Source organism: Cryptotermes secundus, unplaced genomic scaffold (assembly GCF_002891405.2).
Source record: "Cryptotermes secundus unplaced genomic scaffold, Csec_1.0 scaffold2493, whole genome shotgun sequence".
NCBI classification, from domain to species: Eukaryota; Metazoa; Arthropoda; class Insecta; order Blattodea; family Kalotermitidae; genus Cryptotermes; species Cryptotermes secundus.
The window spans coordinates 128,288-149,118 of NW_019718650.1; the positions used below are offsets into that span (position 1 = coordinate 128,288).

Sequence of the window (20,831 nt, forward strand, 5' to 3'; positions counted from 1 at the left end):
CCAGACTTAGCTCCATGTGACTTCTTTCTCTTCCCCAAGATGAAAATCAAGTTGAAGGTGCGAAGATTTGATACAGTTGAGGAAATTCAAGTGGAAACGCAGACGGTACTAAACACCCTAACAAAGAAAGACTTCCAGGATGCATTTGAAAAATGGCAGAAATGCTGGGATCGGTGCATGCGCTCCCAAGGGGACTACTTTGAAGATGATGGTGCAGAATAAGATCTAGGTAAGATGTAATAGTTTTTATTAATATATTTCGGGAACTTTTGGATTGCACCACGTACATATACACATAACATTTACACATAAAATATGATTCATTCAAATTAATCTACACCACAGCAAGGCTGCTACGGCAATTTTACGTCAACAACTTGCTGAAGGAAAAGTAGATGTAGCACTTATTCAGGAACCTNCGTCAACAACTTGCTGAAGGTCAGGAACCTTGGATTTATAGGGGCCAAATAAGAGGCTTAACGAATTCAGGGGGGACAGTCTACTCTGTGGTACCTGGAGAAAATGTGAGATCATGCATATATGTTAATAATCATATTAATGCTTTACCCTTGCTTGAGTTCTGTTCCAGAGACACAACAATGGTGAGGATGACATACACATTGGGCAGAGGCTGTGAGGAGCTCATCATCATTTCAGCCTAACTTCCATGTGACTCGGATGAACCACCACCTTCCAAAGAAGTGAGGGACATCGTTGAATATCGTCATCTCAGGAAAAAGCAGCTCATCATTGGGTGTGATGCCAATGCACACCACACATTGTGGGGAAGCACTGACATCAACCCAAGAGGAGAATGCCTCCTGGAATATTTGGTGAGTTCGAACCTAAATATTCTAAACCAAGGTAATGAGCCTACCTTTGTGGTTTGCAATAGGCAGGAGGTTATCGACTTGACACTAGGGACTAATAAAATAGGAAACCTGATCAATAATTGGCATGTATTTGATGAGCAGTCCCTGTCAGATCACAGATATATATGCTTTCAAATAAGTAACATTACGGTAGATCAAGCTACTTATAGGAATCCTAAGAGAATCAATTGGGAATCTTACAAAGATGACCTAAAGGTAAATCTGGAGACCATCTCGTGAAATATACGCACAATAAAGGATGTTGATCGGTCCACTGAACAGTTGCAACATGCTATTATCTCGTACTTTAATCGAATTGTCTGGCTAGGACCACTCGCGAACCAAGGAGAATGCCTTGGTGGAATAGACAGCTAAGTGGGCTTAGAACCAAAACGAGAAGGCTGTTTAATATAGCTAAAAGAACAGGGCAGTGGGACACCTACAAGGAAGCCCTTACCTGTTACAACAAAGAAATAAGGAAAGCCAAGCAATCCTCATGGGGGAGGCACTGCTGCCAGGAGATCAAAGATCTACCAGACGGTGCCAGACTCATGAGGATCATGGCAAAACAGGCGACCAACAAGGTCAGCACGATTAAGCTGCCTAACGGGCAGTATACTCAAACAGGAAGGGAGACATTGAACGAATATTCAGGGTTCCCTTTCCTGATTTAAATTGACTGATAATTTGGACAATGGACAGGGACAGGAAAATCTGGGCACTTGCCAAAGCAAGATGAACAGGTTCGACTGGAACCTGGCCAAAGTCATAATTAACGAATCAAAAATCAGATGAGCACTGAATACCTCTAGACCATTTAAGTCAGCGGGAACAGATGGAATTGTACCAGCACTTTTGCAGCAAGGGGCAGAACTCTTAGTTCCACACCTATGCCACACATATAGAGCCTGCATGGCATATGGTTTTATCCCCATGGCATGGAGGCAAGTTAAGGTGACATTTATCCCAAACCCAGGAAACTAGATTACACCAAGGCTAAGGCTTATCGTCCTATCACCCTGTCATCTTTCCTTTTGAAAACGATGGAGAAAATAGTGGATAGGCATATCAGGGATGGGGCGTTGAGGACATATACTCTACACCGAAACCAGCATGCCTACCAAACAGGTAAATCTACCGAAAGCGCACTACATAATGTGGTAACACACACAGAAAGTGTGATTGAACACCAGGATATTGCCATCGGAGCATTCCTTGACATAGAGGGAGCTTTCAATAGAACCTCATTTGATATAATCAAACAGGCCGCTAGATAGCATGGCACAGAGCCTGCAATATGCAGATGGATCAATGCTATGCCGGAAAGCAGGAATATAAGTGCTACATTGTCTGGAGAGACCCTGAGAGCATCTGCAGAGAGGGGGTGTGCGCAGGGAGGTGTTTTCTCCCCTCTGCTGTGGAGCCTGGTCATGGATGATCTTTGGGAGCTCAACAGTAAAGGTCACTTCAAAGTAGGATATGCTCATGATACAGCAATCCTAATCAATGGGAAATTTCCTTACACTGTGTCAGAGGTCTTACAAACAGCCCTGTACACTGTTCAACAGTGGTGTGAAATAACAAACTTGTTTATCAATCCAAACAAGACAGTAATTATACCCTTTACTAGGAGGAGGGATATCAAGGGGCTTAACCCTTTGACGCGGTCATTTAAATTCTGCGGCTGCGTCTCCTGCGGTAATATATTCAGCCGGCCATTTAAATTTTGCTCGAAAATAATTTATTCATCATTGTTCTTAAATTCTATGAGATAGGAACATGAAACTTTCACTAAAATGATCTTAAATGGTGGTTTTATAACCTTACCTTATAATATGGGCGCCCTGTATCTCGGCCATGGAAGCAGGTTGTTTAGTATTTGAGCAGTGAATGGTACGCCTTGAAGGATGAAACTTTCACTAAAATGATCTTAAAAGATGGTTTTATAACCTTGCCTTATAATATGAGCACCCGGTATCTCGGCAATGCAAGCAGGTGACGCCTTGAAGCATTAGTCTAAACACAGCGCTGGCTCACATTCACCAAACCAATACTTCGTATCTTTTCTTTTGCTCTTTTTTTTTAACCACACAGCTTCTGTGCGGCCTAGCCCTCTTCCCCGTGAGGGGTATAGTTCAAGGAAATGTCCTTCCGTGAGCAGTAAAGCTAGTCAGGTCAGCTGCAGTAAATTCAACGTTACGAGTTATCATAACAAGGGGTTGTTGCTATGCCTTTGATATTCCATCCATTTTGGCGGCTGTAGATGTCGTAGGGGTGACCACAGAATTCATGAAGTTATTCTAAGTACTGGCTGGTATGTAGTGCACGAAAGCAGAGCCTAGCTGGCTCAAAAAAATATTTATGGTCATCCCTCGAAACGACCACCAAGGTCAGTACGATAAAATGGCGTCAGCTGGAGCGATAATACATGAAGGAATGAGTTCTTTTCCCTCCCCCACACACATCCGTATCGTCTCAGGGGGTGACCACAGTGTTCTGCCTTAAATTGTGGCGTTTTTCTAAGAACTGGGCCTTTGTACTGTGCGAAATCAATGGATCATGCGAGAATAAATTCCTGGACATCCCTATTCTAAGAATTCCAATTGAGTGTGTTCGTGTGGCCAGCTCAGGGCAATATTATATGATAAACAAAGTACACATCACGTCTCTGCTGTTTATATCTTCAAAGCAAAGAAAACACGCCTTTCATAAGAGTACGGCGTAGAAACCGCTCGCCAGAGCCACAGGAACTTTGCTGCAAGACAGGCATATGTAACGATGACTTGGCGCAGATAAAGTCGTGTCTTATTTATACTCTGTTCTACTGACAACAGGCCAGCGAAAAATCTAACAATCTACAGCAAAACCATCAATTATTATGGGCGTTATAACATAGGTGTGCAGCTGGACGAAACATACACGTCGAACCCCCCGAGACGATTTAAATCCCTGACAAAACATACACGTCGAACCACGGCAACGGGTTAAGGAACCAATCCTTTTTACTAAAGTGATACGGCTATCCAGTGAAGTCATGTATCTTGGAATAACATTAGACAAGGGACTGACATGGAAGAAACAGCTGGATAAGGCTATTAACAAGGCCTATAAGGCCTTCTGGACATGCAGTGGCACGTTTGGAAAAACCTGGGGGCTGAAAGCAAAGGTGGTGTATTGGATATACACTGCTGTAGTAAGAGCCATAATTACCTATGCTGCCACTATATGGTGGCCTAGAGTTAAACTTAAAACAAGTCAGGTAGAACTAAGTAAATTGCAAGGATGGCCCGCTTGGGAATTACAGGAGCAATGATAACAGGTCCAACAGCTGCAATGCAAATTCTATTAGGACTCCCCCCATTCCATCTGCAGATGGAAGCAGAGACCAAGTTTGGAAATTACAGATTCCATTGCAATGATCAATGGTGACCCAAATTCGAAGGTTTTGGACATGCATACATAATTCAGGACATGACCCATCCTACAGATGGGATCTAATAAAATGATACCGAAACATGTTTATGATAAACCCTTCACGATCAGATTTCCTGACAGAAGCGAATGGAAAGAGGGGTTTCAACCTGATACAAAAGGGGGACTAATCTGGTATACAGATGGTTCCAAGACAAATAAAGGCACTGGAGCTGGGATGTATTATGATGGAATAGGGTGGCAATGTAGTTTCGGCCTTTGTCAGTATACAACAGTATTCCAGGCAGAAGTGTATGACATTAAGGCATGCACAGTTGAGAATTTAGATAGAAACTATAAAAATAGGAATATCTATATTCTATCAGATAGTGAAGCTGCAATTAAAGCTCTTGATACACACCAAATCACTTCAAAATTGGTTTGGGACTGCCACCAATCCTTCACACAACTAGCCAGACATAACAGAGTTCAGCTGATATGGGTGCCAGGCCATGAGGGTATTGCTGGGAATGAAACAGCAGAGCAGCTGGCAAGAACAGGATCTGAACAGCCGTTCACAGGAGCTGAACGAGATTGCAGCATCTCAGTTCGAGTTGCCAACAAAGCAATCAGGTACTGGACAAATACAAATCACAAAATACACTGTGAATCCATAGCTGGACTCAAACAGGCAAAAGGATTTACATCAGGACCCTCTGCCAAAAGAACAAGGGACCTGTTGAAATTAAACAGAGATCAATTAAGATGGGTGGTAGGATTACTTACTGGACACTGCCACCTAAAACGACACCTTTGCAAAATGGGACTGACAGATGACCCAACCTGTGAAAGGTGCCTACAAGAAGACAAATCAGCCACACACATCTCATGTGACTGTGAGGCTACAGATAAAAGATTTCGCCACTTGGGTCAGTTCTTCATGGAACCAAGTGACTTATGATGCCCCCACAAATAAAGTCCTACATTTCATTCAAAGTGTAGGATTAATAAAGGGTTAATGCAAAGGGGAATAGATCATTGAAGGTTGCAGTGCGAGGGCCGGATTTTATGGTCCACCCCTCATACTCATGGACTACAGTTCTCCTGCATTTGACTCCATCTTTCCTTGATAGGTGTCTGTCTTGGCTTTCATCCTTTCTGGATTGGTGAATAGATTTATTGATCACTTACAGGTCACAACTACAAATAACTATAACACTATCTCTATTCGTACATCCACACTTTACAGCTCACTACAGCATACAGTCTAGTGTTCTCAGTCTGTTAATAGATGTTAAGAGCTATATTAAGAATCGCTAGGGAACTGCTACTATAGAATAAGATATTTATAAGAATGTGCTACAGAAGGCCAGATGGGCAATGCCTAGGCCATTTTTGTATTTACAATATTTTTTTCTATAATAAAAAAATCATCACGGCTGTTAATTTCGGTTTTCTAGACCAGAGCCTATATTTCCTTGAAATAGCTCCTCAATTATGATCACAAGGCTGAGTGAACCCCGTTCCAGACCCATTACTTCTCAGGAAAAAAAACTGGTTGCGCCGGCAATCGAACATTGACCACTAGACTACAGAGGCGGTCTCAGTAAAACCCACCTTTGGTAATATGTTAAAGCTCTATGCATTAAAGCCTAGCAATTATCAAGTAAAGCCCAAATGCAGTACCAGGTATACATGGTGACTATATTGTAAATTTGTTCCTTCTTACATATTGTGAAATATCAATAAAACAAATATGGGGCTTAATAGGTTATGTAATTTACATCAGAAAAACAATGCAAGAATTAGGGTATTCGGCCAAACCTGGGCGTCGGTAGGGAAAAACTATACCAGTGAAACTAAGTGTTTGGATTGCGTAGCACTACTAGGATTCAACGAAAGGCATTAAAACTATTAATGTACATAAATAAAGAGAACACAAGGAAATGTACCTCTATGTTACAGATTATTGAGCATATTTCGAACACACTGAGAGCAATAAATTTATGTTAACTATTACATATATTCGACACACTGTTCCGTATATGCAATATATAATTTCTTTTAATGCTAGTGGGGTGGGACTAAGCCCCTTGTACTGCGGCCACTTCTGGCCTATTGTACCAACCCCAGATGATAGGTAAGGGTGATTGTGGAGCAATTGGTGGAATTAAGATTGGCAGTGGGAAACCGAAGAACTCTGAGAAAACGTGCCCCAGCGTCGCTTTGTCCACCACAAATCCCACTTGACCAGACCCGGGATCGAAGCCGGGCCGCCGCGGTGGAAAGCCAGCGACTAACCGCTTGAGCTAAGGCGCGGCCTATGCAATATACAAATGCAACGTCAAAAAAATCAATCGCTGCAATACGTTACCATGCAGCAATGCCCTAAGACGCAGTACATTACTACGTACTACTTACCAGCCTGTGGAATACGCTAACGTACAAACCTTACATTAGCAGCAGTCAACGATACGTACTTATTTACGAAACGTCGGTGCGGATGACAGACACAACCTTCAAGTACACAGACTTTCCGCTTCCCCAACCATTTTTCCTGGTGTCAGAGAGTCAGTGATTACTTAATTAAGTACAGCGAACATGAAGCACACGCGTCAATTTGGTAGCGTTCGCAGATCTGTTTTTTTCTCCATATTGAAAGATCCGTGGATTAAACGGTTAATTTCTAAGCGACCGTGTAACCTGCTGTATGAGTGTTGGGCGGATGAAAACCAAAAAACTGGCAACCGCAACGCAACCGCGATGTCCGTGAATTGTTATCAGCCAGAATTGAACACATGTTCCTGAATGCAGCAGTGTAAATTAAGAAAATGGCAACGAATCTCGCTGAAGGGCTGAGAAACTCACATTCCAGGTAAGGAACATGCCACTCTTCTCACATACATACATGTGCGTTTCAGGATATTCATAAGTGCAATCTGCACTGAATATGAAACATGTCACAAGAATTACAAACAACAATTCACAATTGCGTTGCCGCGTTAGGATGTGTGAACGCAACATATCTAAAAGAATGGCCGCGCCATAGCTCAAGCGGTTAGTCGCTGGCTTCCCACCGCGGCGGCCCGGGTTCGATCCCGGGTCTCGTCAACTGGGATTTGTGGTGGACAAAGTGGGGCTGGGGCAGGTTTTCTCCCAGTACTTCGGTTTCCCCTGCCAATCTTAATTCCACCAATTTCTCCACAATCACCCTCACCTATTATCTGGGGCTGGTACAGTAGACCAGAAGTGGCCGCAGTACAAGGGACTTAGTCCCACCCCACTGCCAATAATAAAAAGAAATAATACTTGAAAGAAGGCCCTGATGGTGTCAATATACACCTCCTCCATGTAAAGGCGCGTCCACATTACTCGTGCTCGTGTGACTCGCTATGCTCGCGAGTAATGTTAACGATATGACAATTCACGAGACAAGCAAATTTTAAATTTTTAATTTAAAAACTATAGCCAATAAATCAAAATACAACTACAGCCTTTACACACTACGAGTAAATATACGGATCCTGACGCGCCGAAGACTGGCGAGCAACTTAAGTAATGTGGACGAAGATTTACGAGCACAAGTAAAAGCAAGACGAGTCTCCCGACAAGCACAAGCCTGGCGAGCACGAGCACGAGTAATGTGTATGCTCCTTAAGAGAAGGTCCACTGCTATAAGACTTGCAATACAAGCTGCTACTTCCATCAACCGACTCGACAAACGAATTAATAATGCAAAGACGAACTAACGAAATATCTATGTTATATTTTAGCGTCCTGTTGCACTGATGATTTAATCCGTCTTGCAGTGCGTACACTTATCTATCTTCTTCTCTCACTCTCACTACATGTTTCGGCATAAAAATGCCATCTTCAGGTGCTACTCAATTCACGTCAAACTAGTACATTGTATGCCTTGTCTTCACTTTAAAATAACTAAAATATATGTCCATCATATATATTGACAAATGTCAATCGTAAAAATATTAAAACTGTTCAGGATTCCCGATCGCTACGTCGTATCTTATTACGCCAGTCATGCTCATCCTACTCTGTTGGAGCTCATCTTCCCTATCGTGTGTATTGTGTTTCTGTTGCGTCTTGTTCTCGCGACTGCGTGCGTTATGCTGTTGGGTCTGCTGGGTATGTGTGTGTGTGTGTTCTGTCTTCGTTTTGAGTCTTGAGTAGCACCTGAAGATGGCATTTTTATGCCGAAACATGTAGTGAGAGTGAGAGAAGAAGATAGATAAGTGTACGCACTGCAAGACGGATTAAACAAATCATAACGAAATATCTTTCGAGTTATCTCTACAGAAGTTTCAATTACCAGAGTTTTAGGTAACTAGAAGACGCCAACGTACTCTCTTAGAAATTTAATAATAATTGGGATAGTGCACAATGTGCAAGTTTAGTCTTTACAGAATTGAGTTAACGATGTGGGTCTTTTGGCACACGCTAGCACAAGGTATGGTTCACACTTGTTTCCACACAATTTGCATACACATTGTTCTCCAATAACGTGGTGATTTTGCACACTGCATATCCTGTGGTGGAAGCCATGGACAGCAGAACGCGTCATCAGATGTCTAAGGGTGTAGTTTGCACGCATCCATTCGGTGTTACCCATGGCGTCGGTGCAGTAGAACTCCGACCATATTTCCTTCCCCTTAGCATTTAGATCTTGTAGGTCACCATAGGACGCTGTATTTGGCAGTAGCAGTTTTTGATGTATATGTTCGATGGCATATGTTTCCATGGCCAGTACGTATGTCAGGCGGGACGGGGTGTATTTCGAGAGGCATATGGCTCGTTTTAAAAAGTTTGATTTGACTCTTTCTTCGTCTGTAAGGTTCCTTTTGGTGAGGTAGTTCCAGATAATTTCTATGCCGCATGTCAAGATTGGTAAAATTTTTAGGTCGAAAAACTTCATAGCAGTCGTCATTAATAATCGGCTGAGATTTTTTATTCCGTGCGAAGCAACTATTGCAGATGCTGCTCTTTCGCCGACACGGGTCGTGAAGTTTCTTCCATTCATTTGAAAAATGATCCCCAGATACTTAAATTCGGTTACGAGTTCCAGAGGTTCTTCCCCATAGAGAATTCTGTCTGTAATAGTTCGTCTTCCTCCCTTTCTGAACGTCATTATGACGGTTTTTGTTCTGTTCAGAAGCAGTTCTTTCTTGTCGGCCCATTCTGTGACATTGTTGACGGCTGTCTGGAGGCTTTCTACTGATTTGGCTACGAGCACCATGTCATCCGCGTATGCGTAGAACTTGACATTTTTCTCATTCTGTATTGCTTTTGTTGTGTCCGCAGTGGCTATTATAAACAGCAGCGGGCTGAGGGGGTCTCGTCGAAGTACCGCATTCTTCTGTTGTAAAGGTTGTGGTTTGGCTATAGTGTCGTCAATTTGGATGGAACTTTTTCCTAGTATATTTCTGAGAATTTTCGTGGTGTAGTTCTTGCCAATTCTCTCTTCCAGCTTCTCGATGAGCATGGTTCTGTTGGTGAGGTCAAACGCTTTTGTATAATCTATAAAAATTGCATGCAGTTTGTACCTTGGGTGTTTTAGCGCCTTTTCGATGTCTTTTTTCAGACAGCTCGCTGCTTGCAGAGTCGATCTTCCTCTTCGGAAACCGAATTGTTCATCTGGTAGTGTGTTCTCAGTCATCATGTAAAGTCTCTTTGTTAGGGTGGAGAACAGGAGCTTGAAACAAGTGCATTCCACTGCTATTCCCCTATATGCATTTGGGTCACTGACTTCGCCTTTTCATTTGTATAGGGCTTTCTGAGTGGCTAGCCGCCAAGCGGCCGGTATCTTCCTTTGTTTCAGACACTCGTTGAACAGACTAGTCCACACTCCTTTCAGAGTTGGGGTGGTATCTTTCAAATGCTCATTGTATATTTAGTCTGGGCCGCACGCCTTTCGGGTTTTCAGTTCCTTGAGTGCCTTTTCCACTTCTTATATTGTAAATAGTTCCTGATTTATATCTGTGCAGGGTTCCAGGTCTGTTTCATTTGGTTGTGTCTCTCTTGCCTGTAGAAATCCTTTGAAGTGCGTTTCCCATGTCTGCATTGGGATGTCTCTTGGGAAGTGTGGCTGTCTAGGAGGGAGAGCTTTGTATGGGTGCGTCTGTCACTCTTCAAATGTCTTTCTGGTTTAGGAGTTCCGGGTCTATTTTCCTTGTTCGTTTTCTTATCTCCGGTGCGGCCTTTGTGAGCGTGTTTTGGACGTGTATTGTAGTGTTGACGGGCAGATGTTTTCTCGCAACTACGAGTACGTTGGACAGGACCCTTTGTGATCGTTTGTGATATTGGGGTCCTATTACTGAGGAGTAAATCGATTGTGCTGCTTCCGTTGAAACCGACGTGTGTCTTTTGTTTCTTTTCGATGATTAGTGTGAGGCCTTCTCTTGCAATAACTTCTATAATAATATTTGATTTATGATTCTTTGTGTCTATTCTGCAGTTAAAATCCCCCAGCATTAATATTGGCTCTCTGTTTGAAATCGTACTTAGGGTATCCATTATTTCAGCAATATTCTTGTCTTACCCGAAGTCTGGCCGAAAGTAAGTGGGTATTAGTGTACATAGTTTTGTCTTTATTGCCATGATGTTGTCTGTTCTGTATAACATATTGAATGGCGATAGCCTGGGTTTCATGAGCCAAGTGATTCCGCCTTTTGGTCTTCCTTTTTCTCTCTTCTTCGCCAAGAAGTGTAATTTAGTCTACGCGTACTGCTCGTACCACTACTACTGACCAATGACTAAACGGAACAGTTTCCATGACAACGATTCGTTTATTTAGAACAGTGTATTCACGCTGAAATCATGAATTAGTTGTGAATTGAGTTTGATGCGAAAAATATATCTGTTTTTGCTAACGAAAGGATGAAATAACCGCGCATAAGGTATATCACAATTATTTAATGAAGAAACCGTGCCTAAATACAGTCACTTTATTAGTGGCTACAGCGTTTTCATCTATTTGATATTTACTAAATGGCTCGATCTTGTGGTCTATAGCGCCGCGCAGTCCGTTGAAAGTCAACGGACGTTTCTGAGCTTTCTTGGGTTAATGCACTCCTCACTAGACCGCAGTGGGTATCAGTGACTGATGTAAAAATGCCCTGTTGGTACAGTCTTATGAATTTATATTAATATGTTGTATTATATTTTTCTTTTTTGCGAATAACGTCATTATTTTGCTTAGAAGTGATACTTCTCTAATTTAGTTATCTTCATTTTGTAGTACTACTCAATTTTTACTTCTTTTACAAATTTTGCTTGGTAAGGACACACTAACTGCTGCAAGCCTATGAATCTGTTTCCTTGGAATTTCAATATAAATACTCCACTTTCTGTCAGAAACCCCTGATTACATGTGATTTCTTAATGTCTCCCAAAGAAAATTGTTATTACTAGCATTTAATCACGAGTTGTAAGAGCTTCTTTTAATTGCTCGAGTTACATTGAAGCCATGTCATAGCTCAGGTGGTTAGTTGATGGCCTTCCACCATGGTGGCCCGGGTTTAGCTCAAGCCAGGTCATGTGGGATTTGCGGTGGACAAGGTGGCACTGGGGCAGGTTTTCCTTGAGTACTTCAGTTTTTTCTGCCCTTTCTTATTCCACTGACTGATGCGCAGCGCTCATCGTCTGGGTTTGGTATAACAGGCCAAATAGTGGTCGATGTACCAAGTGGACTCAGTCTCACCCCACCCCAGGATATACATATATGGAGATCTGTTCTTCTGCTTGGCCATTACTGCCTAATGAAAACAGTGAAAACAAATAGTGAAAGTACTATAACTACTTATAGTTACAAACATAAAACATCCTATAAATACCATAATTAGTCCTAACCGTGTGCCTGGTCGTTAACATGAGACAATATCTATATCTCTGAAATGGCCTCCCCTTGCAGTTTTTGGTCAAAATGTTATGTAGAAATTTATCTAAAACCATATGTAGGCATTCATGCAAAGATATAATGTCCATTTTAGACCAAAACTGTTATGCACCAAGTGGGCTGGCACTGCGTTAACACTCAAATTCTTATTCAGGAAGTGCTCAGTTCAAATCTTAGCTAGGAACTCTCCTGATTGTTTTCTTTCTTTCTTTTTTTTCTTCTGGCCCTCCAGGTAAATGCCAAGATAGTACCTCAGTTAGGCCACAGCCACTTCCTTCCACATTTCCAATTTGTCAGTATTTGACTGTTTGATCGTATATAAATGGGGGTTGGAATGGTAACTGGATTTACTGAACACTCATGGATCTTAACTACAAGTAACTATAGCACTATTGCTAATTCACACACTTGACAGTTCACTACGTAACATACTAAGTCTTCTCAGTCTACTGCATCTTCACTAGTTATTGTCTTATAATGGCTTCCAATGCTGTAGATCCCTCAACTTCCTTGTTCACATCATTACTGGGCAGCGACTGTCTTACAACTCATTGTCAAAGTCAAACTCACATTGCGACTGATGGGCAGTCAGTCAGTCTTGGTGTCGAGCCCAATCTGGGGCTCATGACCAGATATTTATTACTGTTTGACAGTTTAGGTCTTGTTATTGTGGGGTGTCCTCTATGACGAGAGGACGGGTCTGTCTTTTGTCAGAGTCAGAGCAAGTGGGCATCCTGTCAGATGCAAATGCAACATTGGAAACAGCAACAGAGGAATAGTGTTTTCTGTGTGGTCCGTGCTGAGATGTTATAGACCCTCCTGCTTATAATATCTCAGCACGTGATCGCTACTCCGCCGTTGCCTAGCAAAGGCCATTGTTCACAGAGTCATTATTTAGAACGGCTGTTTTATAACTGCTTATCTTGTGGTTGTTGCCTAACAGTGGGTCTGCATGCCACACTATAATACCCAACTTGTTTGTAATCTCTCTAATTTGTGAGAGAGGATCTCAGTTACATCATCAAGACATATTATATGAAAGGAAGAAATCCTTCTGAAACTCAAAATTATACGTCACTTATAAAAGAGCCACTAATAATTAAAATTACCGTTTTATACAGATTAAAATTATGTTATTTAGGCAATATGGACTTCAAACATCTGAAATATCCACTAGTGACTGTTTCATCACCTCCACCTCGTTTTACATTGCGTGAGTGGTATCTAAACAATCATCACCACTATAGAACAGCACAAGACCAGCAACAAAAAGCAGCTAGAGTAACTGCAGAATCTAACCGTCTATGCAACTTGATTTCCGAGGTTACAAAGCTTAATAAAGCTGAAGTAGATAACACACTTGGAGAAAGAATTAAAGATACTGAGTACTGGAAGAAGGAAAATGAAATACAAAAGGAAGAATGCTGTAAGGAGGAAGAAGCTTTGCTTATATATAAAGAAAGAATTACAGGTGCTCTAGTATCTCTGAAACAGCAAGCTCAGACCTCTAAGAAATGTATCATCCTTAGGTAAGTAAGAATAACTGTACAATGTGCAGATACAAGTTACATCAGGGGGGAATTAAAAGAGTTTCTATCCCATTTTCCTATCATTATTGTACTGAATAGACTGGTGTCACAGTAATATTTAAAGACTTATATTTTGTACATATCTCGTCCAAATATCAAAACTACCGGTTATTTCTAAGGAATTTATTTTTTTTATTTTCCTTTGTCCATATTAATGTGAAGATACTACCTTGAAATAGGTCATGACTGCCTACTTCTAAATCTTTACATATTCACCATTCATTGCAATTTTTCCATCAAATAATCAATCAATCAATTAGTCAATGTAAGAATCACCCATCATCATTACTATTCTTAAAGCAAAATGTCAAGATGAATTTGAAATCAGCTACAGGGATTAATATTGCAGTATATTATTTACATAAGATTGGTAAGTAATAAGAAATGAAAAATCTGTGCACTCTGAAAGTATTTTTTGTGCAGATATGACTAGAAGCATTAGAACATCTTCATACATTACAGTGTCCGTCTCTCATTGTACATACTCGTATGATGTAAGTAACTGGAACATTCATGAAATCATTTTATTTCATACTGTTCTCCAGGTTTCCTGTGCTCCAGGTGAAAATAAAATGGCTTCTGCCCCCTGAAATTTATACCTTTGTTTTCCCAAGAAAAATTATGCTTTGGCTAGCCTACAGATGGTTAGCTGACTGTAATTCACAGTAGGATGACTTGCTGACATATACATGAAAGATGGGAATGGCTTTTCATGTTGTAAAGATAACCATGCTACCGTTCCCTTAATATCAGAAGCCTAGTAACAATGTAATGCATCTGTTTGGAGTAAGGGTATTATAGTATATCCAGCAAAATAAACTCTTCGCTAATTTCAGAGATGTTTTGTTAATGTAATATAATGCATCTATTTGGGATAAGGGTGTTACAGTAAATCCAGAAAAGTAAACTCTTTGTTAATTTCAGAGATGTTTTGTGAATGATTCTGTTAATGAGCAAACGTTTATATTAATCAGAGAAGGGCGCTTAGGAATTGATCAAGTACATGATGATGTGGAGCGTGAGTTGCTCAAAGAGGCAGAGACAATTGAAGGAGTCCAGTCCCTGTTACATCGGACACTGGAACAGGCTAATGAGCAGATTCGTTTGCTTCGTTCAGCTAAGTACTTTCTAGATCGGGATAATGAAGATAAAGCTACTGCCCTCAAGATTGACAAGTACTGTGGTAATCTCCAAGAGACAAGCCTGAACCTCAGTACACATCATGAAGTTGCATCTCTTGACCCTAGGTAGGCCATAGTAGTTTTGAATACCAAATACACCTGAGCCAAAAGCTCAGGTGTATAAATGTTGATTTCTTACTGCAGAGGCATTCATACATTGCATGATATTTGTGATGGACAAAGTAGCAAGGTTTTCTGCAAGGGCTCTGATTTTCACCATCATAATTGTCTGTCACTGTGACCTTGATGTTCAGTAGACTCTTATCAGCATATTATAATCTTGGTCATAAGATAGATCTTCACTTCTGATATGAAATTTTGCTCGATTTAAGGAAGAAAGTTTAATTTGCCTATGAAAAAGTTCATGCTCTTACAGAATCTCATATAGTAATCTCTTTAAAATTGAGCAGTCTCTGTAAGGTTTATTACAGCTTTTAATGGACAAACAGAGGGAATGCATATCCTAAAAAACCTTTATGACAGAATCAAGTTTTGGAAAATATTGAATTCACTCATGAATTTAGTATATTAATAGCCATTCTGAATCTATTTTTGAAATTATGTTGTATTGGAATTACTTCTTCGCCATGGACAAAGATGCTTCTACTTTTAATACTGTTGATCATTATTACAAATATTACAAAACATATATATTTCTGTCAACTGTCTAGGTATGCTATACAATTAGGTGGTTAATAAAAGAGAAATACATATATTACATGTTCTTAAGACTCCTGTATGCATATTCATGCCATGGTGCTTAACTTCTACTGGCTGTGCATTTCCTTGTTGTAATGGCACATGCACATGATTCAGCTGTCTGAACAGTACATTCTTTCAATAACGATACTATTATCCTCCAGCAAAATTTGTCTGCCAGTGCAGTGGCACCACAGATTTTAAAACCTTCAAATCTGAGATGATGAAACTACGCACAGGGGGACCCTTATACCTAGAGGAAATATGCAATATAAAATCTTAATTCAACAAAAGTTCAAGGAATTAAAAGATGCTACACAAACTGAAGACATGACCATTAAACAGGCAGACATGAGAAATTCAAGTTGTACTTCTGCATATAAAATGCTCAATTACAAACTTATACAGGTACTGTCAAAAATGACAGGAGTACACGTATTTTCCAAATACATTATTTGTAATATTACATACCTCAATGGCTTCAACATTTGTTTATTACTAATATTGCAACTTGCATATAATTTGTCCAATCTTATGTTGTTAAATAATGGATGGGGTTGATGTCATTTACTTCAAAAATCTTTTTAATTTACTATCTCATTTCGATTTCCTGTTGTAACCGTACAATGTAACAGTACTCATTATACAGAATGTCCCAGACTTCGGGAGGGTGTTCCTTATGTTAAAGCATGCCGTTATAACCCAAAACACCTATGTCCAAAGTTGAACGGTTATGGAGATTATGGCCAGAGAAGTGTCAAACTTTGACAGGTGTTACACATTTGTTGATTACCAAATACATATTAAAACTGCCAGGAATATGTGGTTTCTGTAATGTTAATAATGGACGTAACATCAGACTAACTTGTCAGTGACATGAAGCCAATAAATTGAACTACAAGGAAACTCGCATGCCATGTCATAGTTGTTGTTAGGGTTCCAAGCACTATACATGACACATGACTGGCAAACACTGACGTAACATAGATGACTGCGCATTCTGGTATGAGAATGTATGCGGCTAGTGTGAGTCGTCATCACCACACTCAAGGACAAACATCGATAAAACATGTCAGCTGACAGGTACAGTGTGTGGACCCACCAGAAAACCACACTTTTCTCAGGCCATTATCTCCATAACCGTTCAACTTTGGATATAGGTGTTTTGGGTTATATCAGCATACTTTAACATAAGGAACACCCTCCCGAAGTCTGGCACATTCCTCCTGGGACACCCTGACAGTGGTTCACATTACATTTCATTATTATTTTAATGAAACTTACTTCAATTATCTAGTACTATTTATTTTCTGAAACAAGTGGATGGACATTTCCTCACAATTATACAGTCATTTTATGGACTCACCGTAGCTCTCTAAACACAAATTTGTAATGACACTATAGTGCATTGATAAGTTGGTTACAGGTGATACTAATTCTGCTGTAGGTGGCTTTTCCAGTAATTATCTCTGTTGTCAGTTGACATTTTCATGAAAAATGCTTATTTAGAAGCCTTGAAACTTATATTGGATTGTGAATATGTGGAGCTTGTGGTAATCCATAAAAAGTTTTTTTTTTAGTTTTTTGTGGTAAACACTTCTGGCATTAGCATTCAAGTATCTGAAAAAAATAAAACAAAATAGTTTAATATTTTAAGCATTCACATTGTACCTCTACATTATCTGATATTGGGTTAAGTAACACATTAATGTAACTTTATTTCATGTAAAAGACATATGCCTACATTGCCTTCTTATAAATTTTTGATTAGGCATGTGAAGTCATTACCAACTCAGAAACATTATGTTCGTTTCTGTCACATATACATCTCTCTGTCATAGGAGAAAACCTTCTTACAACTCAGATGGTGTTAGAATCCATTCTCTGTGTTTAGTATTCTATTGTAGTTAAATACATATTGTACTTTTGTAATTAACATGTTTAGTAGGAATATAACAAGAGAAGAATGGGAACACTTTTCCAAGAAATTCATTGAGCGTGCAGCCAAGGATGTTAACAACACACGACCTCTGCGTTCATACATTGACATACTTCTAAAGCAAGTTACAGAAGATTTGTTGAATCAGTACAGGGTCACCAATGAGTCCTTCAGCCGCAGAATTCGAGAAACAAGAGATGCCAAAATTAAGCTTGAAAATGAACATCATGAGGTAATACATAACATTCATAGTGGGATGGGGAAATAATACATACGTGCCCCATTATAATGAATAATAGTTCCTGAAAATCAGTGTGTATACATATGGTGGTTAGCCATTCAACACTATTGAGAATGGTTTCACTTCATAAATAAATTTTTGCAGACAATGCAGCAAGCAAATGACATGTTGCGCAACATCACCCGCTTGGAGAAGGCAATAGCAGAAAAAGAAGGCTTCATGGCACTGGCCTTCACTCGTCTTGGTCAGAGGGCACAGAGATCTGCAGTTGAACGTACTAGGTAAACACTGGATAAATAACACTATCAAATTTCCTGATGCCAACGTAACTATGTAGTTGTAACATGGTGAAAATTTACTGTTCAGAAGGAATTTAAACTTACATCTGCTAGTAGTAAAACTTCATAGATAAAGCTTATTCGTTACTTATTTAGACAGACCTACACAAAAGGCTGTAGCCCAGTATGGAGTGCTTTGTATATACTGCATGCTCTTGCTTCCACAGAACATGCACACTTTAGAAATTGTCAACTAGGTCGTCTCATTCTGCTTCTTCAGTTGGTAGCTAGCATGAATCTCAAGCAAAAGCAGGTACCATGGAGCTTGCTGATTGGCGAGCTTCCTGCATTAAATAAAGTGGTCATAACCAATTTTGTGTACAGTATCATGAAAGCAGCATGGAGATTGGATTCATAATGTTCTGCTGATTCTGAACTCAGCAACCTCATGCATATTGCTGAAATGTTTTCTTCAAAACATTGTTAGCATGTGTTTTATTTTAGAGCGGTCTAGAAAACCGAAATTAACGGCCGTGGGGATTCGTTGCGCCGACCACGCGACATCCTCTATCTGCAAAAGTTGGCACTAAACTTCGCTGACATGCAGCGGTTGCTCAGCCGGTATAGTTCGCTTGTGGACTTAGATCACAGAGTTCTTTTTTGTTTGTTTTTATTTTAGAGTCAAAGTTGTACATTTTTCACATGTGTATTAATTTTATGTGCATCAACTAAAAACAAATATTTGGATGTGCAAGTTTTAAATATTTAATTTTTTTTTACAATGTGATTAATCTAAATAGTGTTAAGGGCAATGATGATTTACAAATTGATGTGGACACTGAAAAAACAAGTCACCATGTTCTATATTGACCTTTTTCAAACTGTACACAAGATATTTTACTTATACTTGTTCTGTCCTGGATATGTCTACATTAGAGGTCAGTGAAACAAATGTGTCCTGACCACCTGTCAACAGTTATAGCATGATATTATGGCTTAATAAAAATTACTGTATTATGTTGTCACAGGACCATACATTCAAGAACAGAAATTAGTGTGTTATCATGGAAAAGTACGTCTGTCATGAGAAATTATGTAGGAGTTACTCTGAAAATTTATGTTCAACAGAAATTCTTGTATGTTATCAAAGAAATATAGTCATCAATGGAAATTAATGTACATCTCTCTATACAATAAAATCATAATCATACTAAGTCAGATTATGATCTAGTGTACCAATAGGGCGCTGCATGTGTTGGTTGTAGGTAGTGCTAACTGCTGGTATGTGGATCTGCCAGTATAGTCCCTTTGCAATCATCATTTTCATGGAAAATGTTTACTCAGAAGAGCTAGAAACCGGTATTCTTTCAATACCAGATGTTATGTTTGGATTGTGGTGCCTCTAACTTCATACTTCTTTCAGAGATGAGGTGGAAACGAAATTGGTGGCTGAAGTTCAAGAATTAAGAGACAATGTATCAGTACTGCAAGAAATGTTATCTGAAGTATGTAGTACATAAAATATTACTGATAAGAATGCAATAGATTTTCATAATCAGAATTTACTGGATGTAAACATGTGGAAATATGAGTATAAAACACCTTGGAATATAAATCAATGACTGATTCCATTTCTTTGGATTGTCTGTAACAGATTATTGCTCAACAACTGTGCCAAATACAAAATAATTTAAATACTTTACCGAAACTCTCTTCTTTCCACACTCTTTACAAGAAGTTGAAGTTATTTCAGAGCTGTATACATGCATGCATCTTTCTCTATATTTAAACTCTCCCTATTTTATGATTACGTACTTATGGAGATGAGCCCTTCTTGAGAAGCCAAATCTGCAGCTACACAAGAATTTCCCAGCATTTTATGCAACCCAAAGATTCATTACTGTGTTCACAAGAGCCATCCACTGATCCCTATCCTGAGCCAGATCAATCCAATCCATACCATCCCATTCTATCTCTCTAAGATCCATTTTAATATTGTCTACCCACCTACGCCTTGGTGTTTCCAGTGGTCTCTTTCCTCCTGGCTTTCCCACCAATATCCTATATGCATTCCTCATCTCCCCCATTTGTGCTACATGCCCTGCCCATCTCATCCTTGACTTGATCATTCTAATTATACTTGGAGAACAGTACAAGTTATGAAGTTCCTCAATATGCAGTTTTCTCCAACCTCCTGTCACTTCATCTCTCTTTGGTCCAAATATTCTCCTCAACACCCTGTTCTGACGAATGCAAAAGATCTGATCTGTAATTGGTCTGTTACATCGAAACCCACACTGATGATCCCTAATAATTTCATCTATATATGGACTTAACCTTGAAAGAAGAATATTGGACAAAATTTTATATGAAGTTGATAGCAGTGATGTCCCCCGATAATTACTACAGTTTTATCGCCCAGTATTTTATGATTACAAAATTAAAATATTTTATATACAGGATGTCCCAGGAGGAATGGACCAAACTTCGGGAGGGTGTTCCTTATGTGAAAGTATGCCGATATAACCCAAAACACATGTCCAAAGTTGAACGGTTACAGAGATAATGGCTAGAGAAGTGTCAAACTTTGACCGCTGTTACACACTTGTTGATTTCAAAATACATATTAAAACTGGCAGGAATATGTGGATTCTGTAATGTTAATAATGTACGTAACATCAAACTAACTTGTGACGTGAAGCCATAAAATTG

At 39.7% G+C, this 20,831-nt stretch overlaps 3 protein-coding genes across 15 annotated transcripts in view; 1 reads left to right on the plus strand and 2 right to left on the minus strand.

Moving 5' to 3' along the window:
• Window positions 1-6,862, minus strand: part of LOC111863959 (E3 ubiquitin-protein ligase Bre1) — a 92,176-nt gene extending 85,314 nt beyond the window's left edge. For 3 of the 6 annotated variants that reach the window (XM_023850840.1, XM_023850821.1, XM_023850830.1), the window contains exon 1: window positions 6,764-6,862. The gene's annotated coding sequence lies outside the window, so the exon portion shown is untranslated. Of the gene's footprint in view, window positions 1-567; window positions 691-6,704 lie in introns of all 6 variants that reach the window. The other 3 variants (XM_023850812.2, XM_023850795.1, XM_023850803.1) reach the window with 3 other exon arrangements.
• A 112-nt stretch (window positions 6,863-6,974) lies between these two features.
• The window catches only part of LOC111863992 (tektin-1), a 15,564-nt gene continuing 1,707 nt past the window's right edge, over window positions 6,975-20,831 (plus strand). Inside the window, exons 1-7 of one of the 7 annotated variants that reach the window (XM_023850873.2) lie at window positions 10,406-10,683; window positions 10,820-10,853; window positions 13,334-13,721; window positions 14,756-15,028; window positions 17,607-17,832; window positions 17,986-18,122; window positions 19,543-19,624. In XM_023850873.2, the coding sequence (XP_023706641.1) occupies window positions 10,675-10,683; window positions 10,820-10,853; window positions 13,334-13,721; window positions 14,756-15,028; window positions 17,607-17,832; window positions 17,986-18,122; window positions 19,543-19,624 (1,149 nt within the window). In that variant the 5' untranslated portion in view covers window positions 10,406-10,674. Of the gene's footprint in view, window positions 7,159-10,402; window positions 10,854-10,951; window positions 11,195-13,313; window positions 13,722-14,755; window positions 15,029-17,606; window positions 17,833-17,985; window positions 18,123-19,542; window positions 19,625-20,831 lie in introns of those variants that run through there. The other 6 variants (XM_023850883.2, XM_023850892.2, XM_023850930.2 and 3 more) reach the window with 6 other exon arrangements.
• LOC111863986 (F-box only protein 21) overlaps window positions 16,951-20,831 on the minus strand; it is a 39,753-nt gene continuing 35,872 nt past the window's right edge. The window contains exon 10 of one of the 2 annotated variants that reach the window (XM_023850852.2): window positions 16,951-17,281. The gene's annotated coding sequence lies outside the window, so the exon portion shown is untranslated. Of the gene's footprint in view, window positions 17,282-18,727; window positions 19,569-20,831 lie in introns of those variants that run through there. The other variant, XM_023850863.2, reaches the window with a different exon arrangement.